Source organism: Neolamprologus brichardi, chromosome 22 (genome assembly GCF_056152115.1).
Source record: "Neolamprologus brichardi isolate AB-2024 chromosome 22, ASM5615211v1, whole genome shotgun sequence".
In the NCBI taxonomy this organism is placed as follows: Eukaryota; Metazoa; Chordata; class Actinopteri; order Cichliformes; family Cichlidae; genus Neolamprologus; species Neolamprologus brichardi.
This window is the reverse complement of record NC_142124.1, coordinates 4,023,680-4,039,065: the sequence shown is the minus strand read 5'-3', so window position 1 is coordinate 4,039,065 and position 15,386 is coordinate 4,023,680. Positions and strand designations below refer to the sequence as shown.

General features: G+C 39.8%; 1 protein-coding gene across 1 annotated transcript; it reads right to left on the bottom strand.

The window, feature by feature from the left end:
- Positions 1-300: 300 nt before the first annotated feature.
- Positions 301-14,992, bottom strand: styk1a (STY kinase 1a). Its single transcript, XM_087835014.1, has 11 exons — positions 14,756-14,992; positions 14,138-14,254; positions 10,909-10,964; positions 6,406-6,663; positions 6,068-6,304; positions 5,707-5,888; positions 5,008-5,088; positions 3,116-3,324; positions 2,881-2,921; positions 2,272-2,368; positions 301-670 (listed from the first exon to the last, which is right to left on the bottom strand). The coding sequence occupies exons 3-11, from the start codon at positions 10,961-10,963 to the stop codon at positions 475-477; spliced, it is 1,356 nt and encodes a 451-aa protein (XP_087691140.1). The 5' UTR covers position 10,964; positions 14,138-14,254; positions 14,756-14,992; the 3' UTR covers positions 301-474.
- Positions 14,993-15,386: the final 394 nt, after the last annotated feature.

The following is a 15,386-nucleotide window of genomic DNA, read 5'->3' as shown; positions in this document are numbered from 1 at the left end:
TGCACCCAGCTCCAGTTTCCAGGTGGATGACTTAAATAAAGAAACAATAACTCTATGTACACCTTTCTTTCTTTCTCTTTCTCTGGCTGGTCACACATGTCTCCTATATCAGTGGCAGTTTTGTGTTAGTCTTTTTGCATCCTTTAAACCGCTGACCTGTAGTGATGCAATCTAGAGATCAAGTAGGAGCTGGCCTCATCGATAAAATTCAAGCACGCATTACATTGTTTAAAAAATTATTTTTATATCTCTTGACAATAATTTTGACAGAGTAAATTTTTTACACTGAATATATTATTCTTTAAAATATAAAGTGTTTGTGCCATGTACGTTTTCCTACAATACTACCAAATACAAAAACGTTATAAACAACAATTATAATGTGCGCATTTCTGCGAGAGTTCTTAACGTTGCACCAGTCCTCGGTCCTTCATGAAAATCGGCGTGCCACCACCTCTGATGACAACCAGCCAATCAGAGCACAGCGTAGTTGTACGCCTCTGCAAACCCCGCCTCTCTCAAGTATTTCTCGAATACGAATGGCTCAGTCACTCTGAGAGCTGTCCTCCCATTGGCTGAGCTCTCCCCGGCTTTCAGCATTCTAATCAGCTCCGACGTGGAGAGCCGGCTCTTGGCCTTGAAGTGGCAGCACGACCTGATAATGGAGTACCTACACACCAGCGTGGACACAGAAAACAACTGTGAAACCGTGTGCATACGAATACTGGTATGAAAAACTGATAGATAAACATAATATTTCCACCGAGACGTCGGAAAATAGGTAACAAAAAAGGAAAGAAGTGTGACCACAAGCTAGTAAAACTGGAAGAAGCGGGTAAAAGCGTCGTGTCTGTGGGGATAAATTATCCCTAAAGATGAACTGAAATGTTTAAACTAAATGGAAATAGATTCAATTACCATAGAAAACGTTAAAAAACATTGTTAAAAGGCTACAATGATGCAAAATATGCAAATGTTGTAGTAAATGTATGAATGATACATGGCTAAAACCATAGGTGGGACCAAGTCATTGTTTTGCAAGTCTCAAGTAATGTCAGGCAAGTCAGAGTCAAGTCTCAAGTCACTGGTGTAAAAGTCCGAGTAAAGTCAGAAACTTTGAATTTCAAGTCCTTTCGAGTCTTTAAAAAAAAAACGGGGAAAAAAAAGAATGTCGCAGTTATGCTAAATGTAAATATTAGACCATGTGATTTTTAAATCTCTGTTTTTCTCAACACATGACGAAATAGTGAACTTAGAAAATATACACAAATTGTGAAATTGCACCTCTATAAAATGCAGCTCAATTAAACTTAGCTCCAAGAATAATTTTCCACCGACAGTTCTGAGATAAGCTGCATGTTATTCTTGGATGCGCTTGTAGGACCGGCTTTAAAATAGCATGACAAAAATATCATACACATTAAAGTTAGTTGACATCACAAAGTTAGATGAAGTCAGCTATCTCATCGTCGCAAAAGAGAAGCACCACCTACTGTTCTTTATGCAACTTCAACTGTCGGACAAAGTTGGAAGTTGTTCCATCTCTGTCTGTAATTCTCTTCTTGCATGTTTTGCATATTGCATTTCGTTTTTTTGTTGACTACTTCATAGTTTATGTACCTGAAAAAAATAACTCCTTGCAGCATTTTTGAGCGTTTTTTTTTTTCTTCTTAAAAAAAAATCTGGTTAATTTGATTGGCTGTGCTACAGCTCATGCACACATACATAACCACAAGTGTGGTTGGAATAAATGAATGAATGGATTGAATTAATGGTGCACACGTCTTTTCAAGTAAACCGGTTCAAGTCCCAGGTCACTGGTGTAAAAGTCCAAGTCAAGTCACAGTCTTAGAACATTTTTTCAAGTCAAGTCTAAAGTCATAAAATTAATGACTCGAGTCCAAGTCATGTGACTCGAGTCCACACCTCTGGCTAAAACATTCAGGTTCTGCTTCTGATTATTAGTATAAAGCCAAAGTTTACCAAGCAGACCCTGACGCTGACTGTTCAGACGTGTGAGACTGTAAAAGAAGATGCACTGAAAGTAGTTTTAATAAAAAAATAAATTAATTTGCTGATTGATGGTGTAAGAGTAGGCGGTCGGGCAGCCCAGTGTAGGAACACCTGAACGAAAAGACTGGATTCTTTTTTCAACCCACATGGGGGGAAACAAAGCTCAGAAACGTCTCCTAAACAGTCACGGGCTAAAAGTTGGACATCTTTGTATAAGCTGATGATTGATGCAAACTGCTGGTCTGCTGTTGCTCTTACAGTGAGTTGGAGCAGGTGTCCGGTCGTTTGAGGTGACTCCCTCTTTGGAGATGCTGCAGAAGTTCAGACGACGGGACCTGAGCAAACGGTGGGTCACCTGAAAGGTTAGAGTATACAATCATGTCACAGAGCACACTCGCTGACCATGTCAGCCAGTGTTGTGCCAAAAAAGTGATTTCTATCGTTTGGGTTTTTAATGTGTGCATTGATCAAGAGACTTTAGTGAACGGGATTTATAAATCAATTGAGTTTAATACGTTTATCTATTCTTAAAATAACTGTTTTTGCAAAAAGGACCGTTTTCCAGCCCCTACAGGAATGTTGTCTGTGTTTTAAGGCGACTTGATATCAATCATGGGGGATACACTGACATATGTTTCATACATTATAGGCCAGAAAGAAGTCTAAATATGGGAAATCAAATTTTAGCATAACACCAGTATTGAATTATGAGAAACACACTTGTATATCAGATTTAGAAAATATCTGTCCACCCAAAACTCCAGTAAAAGGAGAGAGACTATAAAATCCTTACATGTCACAGAACTAATGGGGAATTTCATCACCCTTTAATTTTCTTTTTTCTTTAAAAAAAGAAAGGATACTTACCTAATGTGACCATTTCATAGATGAGGATGCCAAAGGACCATCTGTTAGAAAAGTTCAAGAATGGCATGTCAGTTTTCTTGCTCTTACTGAGTGTAAACACAGCAAATGTGCCGTCAGCGCAATAGTTTGGACTTCTAGCATCCAGGGATGGACTGGGACACAAATCGGTCTTTGACAACTCTGTCCATTGACGGGGATCTTAGCGACATCTTTTATTCTCACAGAGGACACTCACACGTCGCTGCTCTTAGCGATGGGTCTCATGGCCAACGCTTCAGGCGCCTGCCACTTCTTAGTCACCGTATCTTCTCCCGTTGAACTGCCCTGGGTTCTCCTGTGGTAGGCCGGGCCGAACCCCCACAGCTTAGCTGTCATGTCTCCACCAACCAGAACGCTGCGAGCTCCCACGTTGCCATGGATACAGTTCTGACTGTGCAGGTAGTCCTAGAAGATGTTCAGACAGTTTCAGAGTTGTCCATTACTACAAATACATAAATAAAAGAAATAAAACCATAAGCCAGACTTCACAACATTAACATCCAGCGTTTAGGGGCTGAATGTTTGCTTGGTTAACTTCTCATCTCTCAGTGAAGTCCAGTGTGCCGGCTCAAATTTGGGTGTAAAAATGTGATTTCTATGTAATTTTTTTAGTTTTGAACAAGTTTTTGGCACATTTCTAAAATATCTGTTTTCTTGTTCAGTTCAGTTCATTTTTATTTCAAACATTTCAAACATGTGCCTTCACAATCATTACAAAATATCGTTCCATTATTTGTTTGAAAAGGAGTAGGCAGAAGTATTTACTTATTTGTCCCCACCCCCTCAAGTTTTACCTCTCATTCATTTAATTTTTTTTTTTAGTCTTAAATTAAACAAACAACATATGAAACAAAAGTAAAGCAAAACAAAACAAATCATACATAAATCAAAAACAAGAAATTAGCAAGCCCCACCACAGTATAGTTTCTTTCATATGAAAAATACAGAAGGTGTATATTTGCAGATACACAAGTTATGGAAAAACAAACAAACCAAAACAAAAAAGAACCACAACACCATCACTGTCCTGGGTTAACCCCGTTTTCTTCATTCTTATACTTATTTAAAATGAGGTTTTTACATTTTACTTTAAACTGTTTTATGTTTTTACTTTCTTTTATTTCTTCTGTTAGTCTGCTCCATAATTTAACTCCTGCAATTGAGATAGACATCGTTCTTAAAGTTGTTCTAGCACTTTGTAGTTTTAAATTCCATTTCCCTCTTAAGTTATACCCACCTTCTCTTTCTATGAACAATTTACAGATTTCTTTTGGAAGCAATTTATTTCTTACTTTATACATTATTTGCGCTGTTTTAAGCTTCACCAAATCTTGGAATTTAATAGCTTGCATTTTGACAAAGTGCATTTGTATGGTCCCTGTACCCCACATTATTTATTAATCTAATGGCCCTTTTCTGTATTACAGTTATTGTTTGTGTGTTACTTTTGTATGTATTTCCCCAGACCTCTACACAGTAGCTCATATATGGCAGTAGTAAAGCACAGTATAACATGTGCAGTGCTTTCTGATCCAACATATGCTTTGCTTTCCCCACGACGGCCCCGTGCCAATTTCCCCAACATAAGTAATGTGTGGCTTCCAACAGAGCTTGTGGTCAACGATCACCCCAAGAAATTTTATTTCATTTACACTTTCTAAATATACATAGTCAACACATATTTCTACTTTGATGTTTTTCTTTTGGTTTCCAAACAACATAAATTTGGTTTTATCTAGATTCAATGATAATTTATTTAAATCAAACCACTTCTTTAATATCGTTAATTCCTGTGTGATCATCTCCAAAACCTGTGGCAATTCCACACCTGAACACAGTACATTTGTGTCATCTGCAAATATTACAAACTTTAAAATCTCCGATACTCTGTTTTCTTCTAATGAATGCATCTCAGATATATTTGTTTTGCACTGTGTGTAATAATTTATACTGTATTTATGCTTTCACTGAATCCACAGTTGTAGTTGCTGTTTTTAAAGTGCTTTACAGATAAAGTTTTCTTGGGAAGTAGTTCGCTCAAAGATCGTGAAGCAGACTGTTGGAAGGGCAGACAGCTGTTTAACCAACCAGAGCAGAGGCCACTTGTGCTGCCATGGTGAAGATCCTCTTCTCTGTCATGTCACAAGAAGGCTGTAAACCTGAGTTATCCTTCAGTGGGAGAAAGGTGTAAATGTGTCAGACTCGTTACATTCAGAAAGTAGACATGTTATTATAAACAATCAGTGTTAGTGAGTATTCACTTTGACAATCCTATCCTAAACTGTACACCAATAGACGAGGACACACTGTAACTGTCAGGTTACTCAAATCTTTTTAGAAACAGCTTTTGTTGCACTATACTGCCCCTCACAGGCAGATGGCTGTAATTACTTCAGTCACAATTAAGTTTAGAGTTCATAAGCTACACATTATCCTTCTATATAATATGTGATTAATATTGTATTTATCCCGTTTACTATGTTTAGTTGGTATATAGTGGTTTTTATGTTTAACCTCAAAAAGCTTTTCAGCCAAACTCTTGGGTTGAATGATGTATTTTTCCATTAAACTGTGACTTCCAATTTAGCAGTTTAATTGTTGCTCAATTAGCATTTTGAAACTTGAGAAACTATTACATTATCATTTGGAACTAAATACTATTGTTTTATATTTAATTGTGTTAATGATCCTTTTACTTTGCATGCACTGTTGCAATTCTCGTTACTACACTGTAAACTTTACTCCCAGAGCATGCTCGGCGTGATGAATAACTAATAGTTGCTCTACCTGTCTGCATCTCCACAGGAAGCCCAGCAGGTCTCTCTGCTGTAGCTCTTCCACCACCATGACTAAAGGCGACTGCGCCGACATAACGCCGAGCAGCGCAGGTATGAAGGGATGCGGCCCCAATCCAGACACAAAGGAAGCAAACCCCAAAAACTTCTGTTTCTCACTGCTGGTGGCTGTTTCTGGGAAAAATAAATATTTGATAACAGAGTTAGACTCAACATTTCCAATTACAGTCAATAATTTATCATTTTTGAGACACAAAAAACAGAAAACCCTTGTTTGTAAGCCAGTTTGCAGGTATCCTGTGCAAAACCAAAACTTGTCTTCCATAAACAGACCTTCAAGCAGCTCAGTTTACCTTTCAGCACTCTCAGCACGACGTTCTTGTTGTCCGTGCGTGCTCTGAAGAAGTTGACTGTGTCATTAGGGTGGATGGAAAAAGTCTGCGGCAGTGCAGCAACCTGGCTGAAGGCTTCGTGATGCCTTTCTGTGGACGTCTGTGGTGCTTCAGCCATCGTTGGCCTGACATTCTGCTGCACTTGTGTAACAGACATCGGCAGCTCTTCATGTTCCAGTGGGTTGATGCCAGGGGGCGCTGTTTAAGGAAAGAACAGTGGACATTAAGCAGATGTAAAGATGAAAAAAGTTAAAATATTAATTAAATGTGCACAAAGAGACTTCTGCATGCTGGCTCACCATCAATGCCCTGCAGCTGAGATCTGTGATGTTGGTGCTTGGTGCGATGACTGTGGTGGTGGTTGGTGCTGTGTTGTTGGTGTTGATGCCTCTCTGTCTGTCTGTGTGATGAGCTGTGGTAGCGCTGGGCCGTTCTGACCCGTGTCCGATTGCGACCACAGCAATACCTCAGTATAAACAGGGGCACTAAGGTGACCAGGGTGCCGAAGAGCAGCAGCGCGGGGACGATAATCACTTCCACCTGATGTTCCTTTATCCCTTAGAGGGAAACACAGGAGTTCATGTGTAAATTTCAGGTCGGATATGCACTCGTTTATTAGACTTGCAGTTTCCTCGTTGCACTGTAGACGAGGGTGTGCAGGTTTATTTTTGCTGTTAAGATCAGGGCATGTTAGCAGGTTACGTATGTTGGCTGTTGCACCTCCTGCTGATAGAAAAGTCTACCTAGACAGTGCATCATTTTCCATTTATGCCTACGTGAGATGTTGGTATTCAGCTAAACAAGACTGTAATTTGACGAAGCGGCTTTCACCGTCAATCTGTCTATTTTAAAGATAGAAGCTTGGGCGCTTCATTTATCCCTGATATGATAATGAGGTTACATTATTTCACGGCATGTAGAGTAATGGGATTGTTGTGTTTTGGCTTTACTTGCTTGCTGGCCTAACTGGCTGATAACCAGCAGCTTTTCCCACAGATCTGGACTCTTTAGTGGGGTCAAGCAGGTATTGTGGGAAAGGTCCTGCCTTTCCCACAATACCTGTTCATTCCCAGTATGATAAAAATAAACCTTTTTATGAATCTTGAAGCTTGTGAATCAATTCTCCACCGGCTTTAAGTTGTTGTTCAGCAGACCTCCAGAGCACAACCAGGACTAATTGTCACTGAGCTAGCAGATATGAAGAGCCAGGGTCAGCTGAACTAAAGTAATAAAATTTGTCCACCTCGATGACATCATCCTGCTATATTGGTATTGTTGCACCATAGACGGCAAGTCTCCTGCTATACTGTCACATCGGGCTGTGGTTAGATAGTAAAACTGGTTTCGACTAACTGGAATGAGTCACTCTGTGGCATCTGGAAAATTCAAAATGCATGCATTCTTTGAGTGCATGCATTTTGATTAGTGAACTAATTAATTTTGATAGCTGTGAGAAATTCAACTCGTTATTGAGCTAGTTGATTGCATCAGATCTTTAATTTTAGCTCTGGCTCCACTCCCTTCCTTTTTAACCCACATATAACATCAACACAGTGATCGTTAACTGTAGCAATCATTAATCCATCACAGTTGATGTTGAAATCTTGAGCTTAAGCCTTGTTTGTTTTTCCTCGTACTACAATAGATCTGCTTTCAAAAGCCCTGCCCTTTTTTTTTTTATGTTGTTTGGCATTCATGTATTAGATTTGGGGGCTCAGCCTTCCACTGATGTTTTCACTGTTTAAGCTCTACCTGCTTTTTCCACCTGCTTTAACCTTTAGAAAGAGTAAACTGGAATGTAAAACTACTGGTACATGTAGTCTCTATTGCATTCTTAGGTGTGGTGAGAGCCTTACAGAATACCATAAATCATTTCCTGTCATTTCCATTAAAGGGCTTGTATTAGCTTGAGCTTTTACCATTTCCATGTTTACCAACCCATCACGTCGCCCCGTTCTCATTCTGTTCTATTGAGAGTCAAACAAAGACTGAGCTCATATGGAAAGTCTCTGAGGTTTTGTCAGAGGGTTTTTTGCATTTTATTTTATTTATCTGAACAGCCAGGTGGCTGCCCTGCCTGAGCCTGGTTATGCTGGGGTTGCTTCCTGATAAAAGGGAGTTTTTATTGTCAGGGCTTCCTCCAGAACGCTCTAGTGTCTTTACCTTGTAGTATAAAGTCCCTGTTGTTGTGATTTATTGTTGTATAAATGAACCTGAATTGAATTGAACTGAATCTACAAGAAAGGACTGCATTTTATTTCTTCTGTTTGAGTAGTTGGAGATAGAAAGTTAAGGAAACACGGAACATTATGGTAGGCTCTAAAAAACAGTGAGCAAAAAAATATATAATCTGTGGTAAAAAAATAAATAATTTTTTTTATATATATTCTTGTCCAGTAATGAACTGTGAGATCGCACAGAGGCTACGTCCACACGTACCCGGGTATTTTTGAAAACGCAGATTTTTCTATGCGTTTGCACCTTTCGTCCACACGTAAACGGCGTTTTTGGTCACTGAAAAACTCCGGCCAGGGTGAATATTTTTGAAAACTCAGTTTTTGCATTTACGTGTGGACGAGAAAAACGGAGAAAACGCAGCTTCAAAGTTGTGCGCATTTATTTGACGTCACACTGTGCGCCACGTTATTGTTTCGGTGAAATGAATTTCTACAATACTGTTACTGTTAATTGTTCTCTCTGCAGTGTTTAAATGCTTACATATACACACACAGTTACTGTCCCTCCACACATACCACTCCTTCTCAGTGTTGCCAACTCCTCAGTATGGAAAATCGCTATTGGTTGTCCTGGAAGTCGCTAAATGACGTCATCACCTAATTTGCATAATTGGTCATGCTAATGTAATTGTAACCTATGTTGTTGGAGAGAGAAATAACATCGTGGAAGAGACATAAAGTGAGCAAAAAACGTCCTAAATGCATTTAGAATTTATTTAGAACTACAAATTACATTTATTTGAGCAATTATTGTTTTTTTTAATGTCACAATTCCAACCCTGCTCCTTAATCCGGGCTTGGACCGGCAAAAGTGACCCGAAATAGGCAACTCTGGTGGAGTTACTTTGTGTGTGTGTTTATAAGTAGTTTTAAACCTTGTGATCCACAAAACAGCATAAAAGTAAAAGAAGAACTGACTGCGTTACAGCACCCGCTGCTTGTTGAGAGTAAAAGCAATATGCGCTTTCACGTCTTTTTTTAGCGACTTTTTTAAGAAAAAAAAGTCGCTGGGGGGTCTGAAAACTCGCTAAATATAGCGACAAAGTCGCTAAGTTGGCAACACTGCTCGTTCTGCTTCTATGCCCCAGCTTTGTTTACTTTTTCCCGCCGAGGCTTGTAGACTTCTGATTGGCCAACATTTCTACACGGATAGGAATATAGCGCCACCTGCTGCTTTGGCATGTTCCTAGCAGCGTTTTCCTTCATTTCTGCCTTTAAATAATTCCCTGTGGACGGGATTATTTTTTAAAACTTTCAAAAATACCCGTGTACGTGTGGACGTTTCCAGCAGTATTGATGAGTCACCACCCATAAATAACTTCTGTCTGTCTCCACACATCACATGACCAAATCACCAAAATCACTCTTCAAACCTGTTTCCAGGAAGTTGGAACGCTGTGTGAACAGAATAGATTGCAATCATTTGCCAGCACATCAAATGTTGACCCAGTTACCATGTGATGAAAAGTATATTCACCAGCCACTTTTTTAGATACACACGTTCAACTGCTTGTTAACACAGATAGTGTGTGCACTCAGGTGTTGTGATGTTCAAACTGAGCACCGGGATGGGCGAGTGAACACGATGTGGTCATTGATGTCAGACAGGCTGGTCTGAATATGTCAGGAACTACTGATATGCAGAAGACTGCAGCTAAGAACAGAAAACTGAGGCTACAGTTAACCTGGACTTACCAAAACTTGGTAATAGAAAATTGGAAAGATGCTGCCTGGTCTGATCAGTCTTGATTTGTGCTGCAACATTCAGATGGTACGGTCAGAATTTGGCATGAAAGCATGGATCTAGCCTGCCGTGTATTAACTGTTCAGGCCTCTGATGGTAGTGTCATGGTGTGGGGATATTTTCTTGCCAAACTGATCAGGCCCTTAGTACCAGCTGAGCATCACTTAAATTCTACAGCCTGCCAGAGTATTGCTGCTGACCATCTCCATCCATTTAAAAACAGTGCACTCTTCTTCTGACGGCTGCTTCGAGCAGGATAATGCACCATGTGACAAAACTCAGATCCTCTCAAATTAGTTCAGTGTATTCAAATGCTCTCCACAGCCACCAGACATTAGAGCACTACTGGGATCATGAACATGCAGCCAGTAAATCTGCAGCCTGATGCTGTCAAAGATTCAGCACTTTGTTGAATCTTTGCCTCGAAGAACTGAGGCTGTTCTAAAGGAAAAATGGGGTTCAATACAGGACTAACAAGGCATGCCTAATAAAGTGGCCAGTGAATAGATGGAGTAGATGTTCATATTTCCAAATATTTGTGACTGGGCTGAAAAGGAGCAGAAAATGTGATCAAACACATGATGTTAGATGCACATTAAGCTTTGGGTTTCTTAGATACTGAGTTTCAGGTTTCAACTCAATCAAGTACAAGATAAGCTGTTAAGTTGGTGTCATTAAAGTCAAAATTCATAATAAACAAGATGTCTGGAGTAGAATAATTTATAAGGTCACATAAGCTTAACAGAAGCGTCTATGTGATCGCCCGAGAGAAGAACTGAAAGGTCCAGGTGGAAAGAAATAAGTAGGATTAGAGCACTTACTGCACAGGGTGTCGTTCGATGCACACACAGTAACGTTTGTAGAGTTTGTAGACATGCTGGAGACGGAAAGCAGAACACAGATCAACGTTACTATGAGCTAGAGATCTGAAATCCTCACAGCTTACACAGTCACTCAGATAGTGACTGTATGAACAGTGAAGTTCAGTCCAGCAGGACGCACACAGACATACAGACTGTTAGTGATCAACGTTAGCAAATCAATTCAATATTGACTTTGGCCTTTTATTCCATCTAGATTCACATAACAAATATTAGCAGTGACCTTTTAATCTGGACTAACAGAGCAAATATACCAGGGTGTGCTTGGTGAAACGTGTGGTGCTGACCAGCTATTGGTTACAACGATAATGGAGAGAGCAGATGTCATTATAGCATCAACTAGCAGTGACCCGAAACCCATAAAAGCCTCGTGACGTACAGCAGCCGGTTCAACTTCTTCAATCACACAGGTGATATAAAAAACATCTTTAATTTGAACATTTTATTATGGTTTTATTAAAATGTTCAAATTAAAGACGTTTGAACTCAATAATATTTGAGTTTTTCAAATATTATTCATCTGAAGGTGTCTCTGTACAAGAAAAATCATCATCGTCATCTTTATTTATAAAGCATTTTAAAAGAAACCACAACTGATCAAAGTCCTGTCCATTGGAACTAAATAATACAATTACTTAAATAAAAACTAAAGGGAAAAAGTAAAATAACTAATTAGTTAATAATTCATTTAATTACAAGAAACCGTGTCCCGCTGAGGCCAAAAGCCAAAGAATAAAAATGGGTTTTAAAACGTGTTTAAAAGTTGACAGTGAAGGAAAAAATGGGGAAACAAATACTGATGTAGAGCAGCGGTCCCCAACCCCCGGGCCTCGGACCGGTACCGGTCCGTGAGTCGTTTGGTACCGGGCCGCGAGAGTTGAGGCTCAGGTGTGAAATGTATAGTTTTCAGGGTTTTTATCGGTTTTCAGCGTTATTTTTTTTTTTTTATCGTTTACTCGGTTTTCCTGGGTCTTTTCACGTGTGTTATGAATAAATCTTCTTTTTTTCGGTACCGGTACTAGTTTTATTTTGTTGTATCTATCCGCGACACCTTAAAGGCCGGTCCGTGAAAATATTGTCGGGCATAAACCGGTCCGTGGCGCATAAAAGGTTGGAGACCGCTGATGTAAAGCACAACACTAAATAGGAAATGGGAGATCTGAATGAAAACATTTGCAGTATATGTCTCTGCAAATGTCTCCCAAGCACGTTTGACTGCGTGTATTTGCATGTGCTGTTCATTCCCAGTACGATTGCAGTGCTATTGGGTCATAAATGGACCATGTGGGATTCAGACACACACTTCTACAACCTTTCTTTTCTCGGGGAAGCACGCTCTCCTGTTTGTTTAGCAAATATAGACATGCGTGTTTCACACTTGGCACCTGATGTTCAGGTGATCACAAGAAGAGCAGCATTATTTACTCACAGATGAGAGCGCGATAAAGTCATTTAGCAAATAAAACCTAATCACAGGACTCGGGGATTAAAGTCACTCAGGTCATGATATTGGAAACAAAAACTTTTTTCTGCAGAGAGATGCTTAAAACAGGTGATTCCAAACACACAACCTCGTTCAACGAGTTTGAATAATCCTGTTTGTAGCAGATGAACAAAAATCAGCTTATGTTAAATTGCTTAAAATTTCAACAGTTGTCTGTAATTATGGTTGTTGTTATATAAATTTATGAAATTAGTCTCATGGTTTTCTCAGTAGTGCAGAAAAACAGACTTTTGAACACTGCTGAGACTGTTTTTAGATTGCTGACCTTAAAGCTACAGTTTTGTTTCTGGTTTGGTTTCTATCTGCAAACTATTGGATCAAGAGTTTCCAATGTGTGGTTGGGGGGTCAGTGGCATCACTTGGTAACCAGGAAAGCTTTGTTCATGAGTCTGAAGCTGTCAGAGAAGACTGTGCCATACAAACAGTGTTGGGGAGTAACGGAATACATGTACCGCCGTTACGTATTTAAAATACAAAATATGAGTAACTGTATTCCGTTACAGTTACCGTTTAAAAAGGTGGTATTTAGAATACAGTTACTTTGTTGAAATAAATGGATTACACGGCGGTACTTCCCTGTTTCATATTGTGGCGGGTCAGGACTGTTTGGGTTTTGTTTGACAGCTACGTTCTGTTGTTCCAGGCGGCAGCGTTACGGTTGCCATGGTTACAGGGTGACCCTCTCTCTCTGCGTGTTTCCTGGGTGAGAGAGCGCCTGTTGTTGTTGTGCTAAGCTAACAGGCAGAATGCTACCGATATAGCTCTAAAGAACGTAGCATCATGGGCAGTGTAGTCCGTGCTGCAGGGAGAATGGACTGCTGTACTCGTTATGTGTCTGTGAGCGAGGGAGGGAGAAAAAGGAAAAGTACGAGCTGTCATCGAGCAGAAACGGGAGCTGGAAGCATGTAAATATAATAATAACCACTGCAGCCAAGAAGAGAGCCTGACGAGCCCAGTTGTAAGAAAGCTATTAAGACTCGACTGTACACCGTGTTCGTGTTTTCCTCCAAAAACAATAAGTTCCGTTGGAGCAGCCTTTCAACGCCTCTCTCTGTCTCTGCTAGCAAAGTTGACCCAGACAACAAAGTAAAGCTAGTTTTCAGCTACGAGCCGACACAGAACCCACCGTATTAGCCAGAGGTCCCTTTACTACGGTTCGGAGCCGCGGACCTTCAGTAACAGTAATAAATCACAGCAATAGTACATTCATGTAGTTGTAAACAGCATGATAATATATTAAGTAATCCAAAGTATTCAGAACACGTTACTCTCATTGAGTAACGTAACGGAATACGTTACAGAATACATTTTGGGGCATGTATTCTGTAATCTGTAATGGAATACATTTTAAAAGTAACCTTCCCAACACTGCATACAAATCATCTGATAGTTACTTTGTTTTCTTTCGAAGAAGCACAAAAATGCTAAAAATATAAATATGAAAAAAGGATCAACGATTGTGTGAGCAGAGATACTACAAACACTAAGTGTATGATGTTTACATCATGGTGCGGCTCTCAATCGTGATATGTATGACTTGTTAATATAAACCAGTACTTCATGTCACCATATTGAATGTTTTTCTGAATGGAGAGGATTGTTTGAGACGTTTCCTTTAAAGTCTTCTAAGTCAAATAATCTTTGTTAAAAATAACATTAACCTACCTTTTTCTTTTCAGTCATTCAAACAGCAGTTTCAGCACCACAGACCGCCGCGGCGAAGCAACGGGATCAAAACCATCAACTGCGACTGATCTAAAAGTACGTGTGCTTGTTCAGGTTCTGTAAATGAAATGTCATCCTCATCCATCAGAGCTTATTACTGACTGACTGCTGCTGTGACACATGCACACACACCCCTAAAGAGACACACTGGTATGTGGTAAGCATTTCGAAAAAGGCAGAACATGCATGCACACATATGCGTCCACGCACAGTCTCTCTAACTAGTGTCAGTGTCACTAAACCAGTTTGTCTGCATTGTTCTGTCACCAAAACACGCCTGCACGCACAACAAAAGGCTCTGCCATCTCACTATACACACATGCACAGTGAGAACAAACAGGGATAATTTAGGACACACACATATGTGCAAATGCTAGTGCACAAAAGGCATCAGAGCACGTAGCCGGTGTACTAAATTTACAGTGATGTGAAACTTCTTGTTCAGTCTTCAATTTAAAAGGAAAGAGAAATCACGCCTCAAATTAAAAATCTGACCACTGTTTAATATCATTTAATTTTATTTAGTATGTTAGTCTGACACATATATTTGAATCTTACCTGCTGCTTGACTCTGTGGTGCTGTGTACGTATCAGATTCTGGATGCTTCTTGTATCCAAAGCGTGTAGTTTTGTCCTTAGTCCCATATAAGCTACGAAAACAAATACAAATCCTCTGTTTTCATGGTTTCCTGAAGTATGGAGAGAAATCCACACACAGACACATTTCCACTGAAGACATCAGTGAAGGTAGGATCTGTGTTTCAGGTCTCTCACTTGTGACTTTTCTCCAGTCTTTCTCTCAGTCTCTCTGCCTCAGGTTAGCCACGCCCACCACCGACACTTTATCACCTGCACATAGTCTGCAGTCAGTGTGTTTGTTTTTGTGTGTCACTGCTCATGTTTTGTGTATATGTGTCAGCTGGGTGGATTTATTAGCTGACAAACTTGGAGTTTTCCAGTGGGTGGAAATGCGTAATAACTTTTATTCCATCAGCTGCAGAAAAACAGGACTACATAGCAAACAGTCTGTTTAATTGCAGACTTGGCCTGCAGTTAAATGTAGTAGTTGTTGAATACACACAGACAGTGAAAGCTCAAACCTGTCCAACTATCGTAGCTGAATAAATAATGATTCAAGTGTGGTTAGTTGGCACTTGTTAAAGCAGCTGTGTCTGTCCCATATGATCCA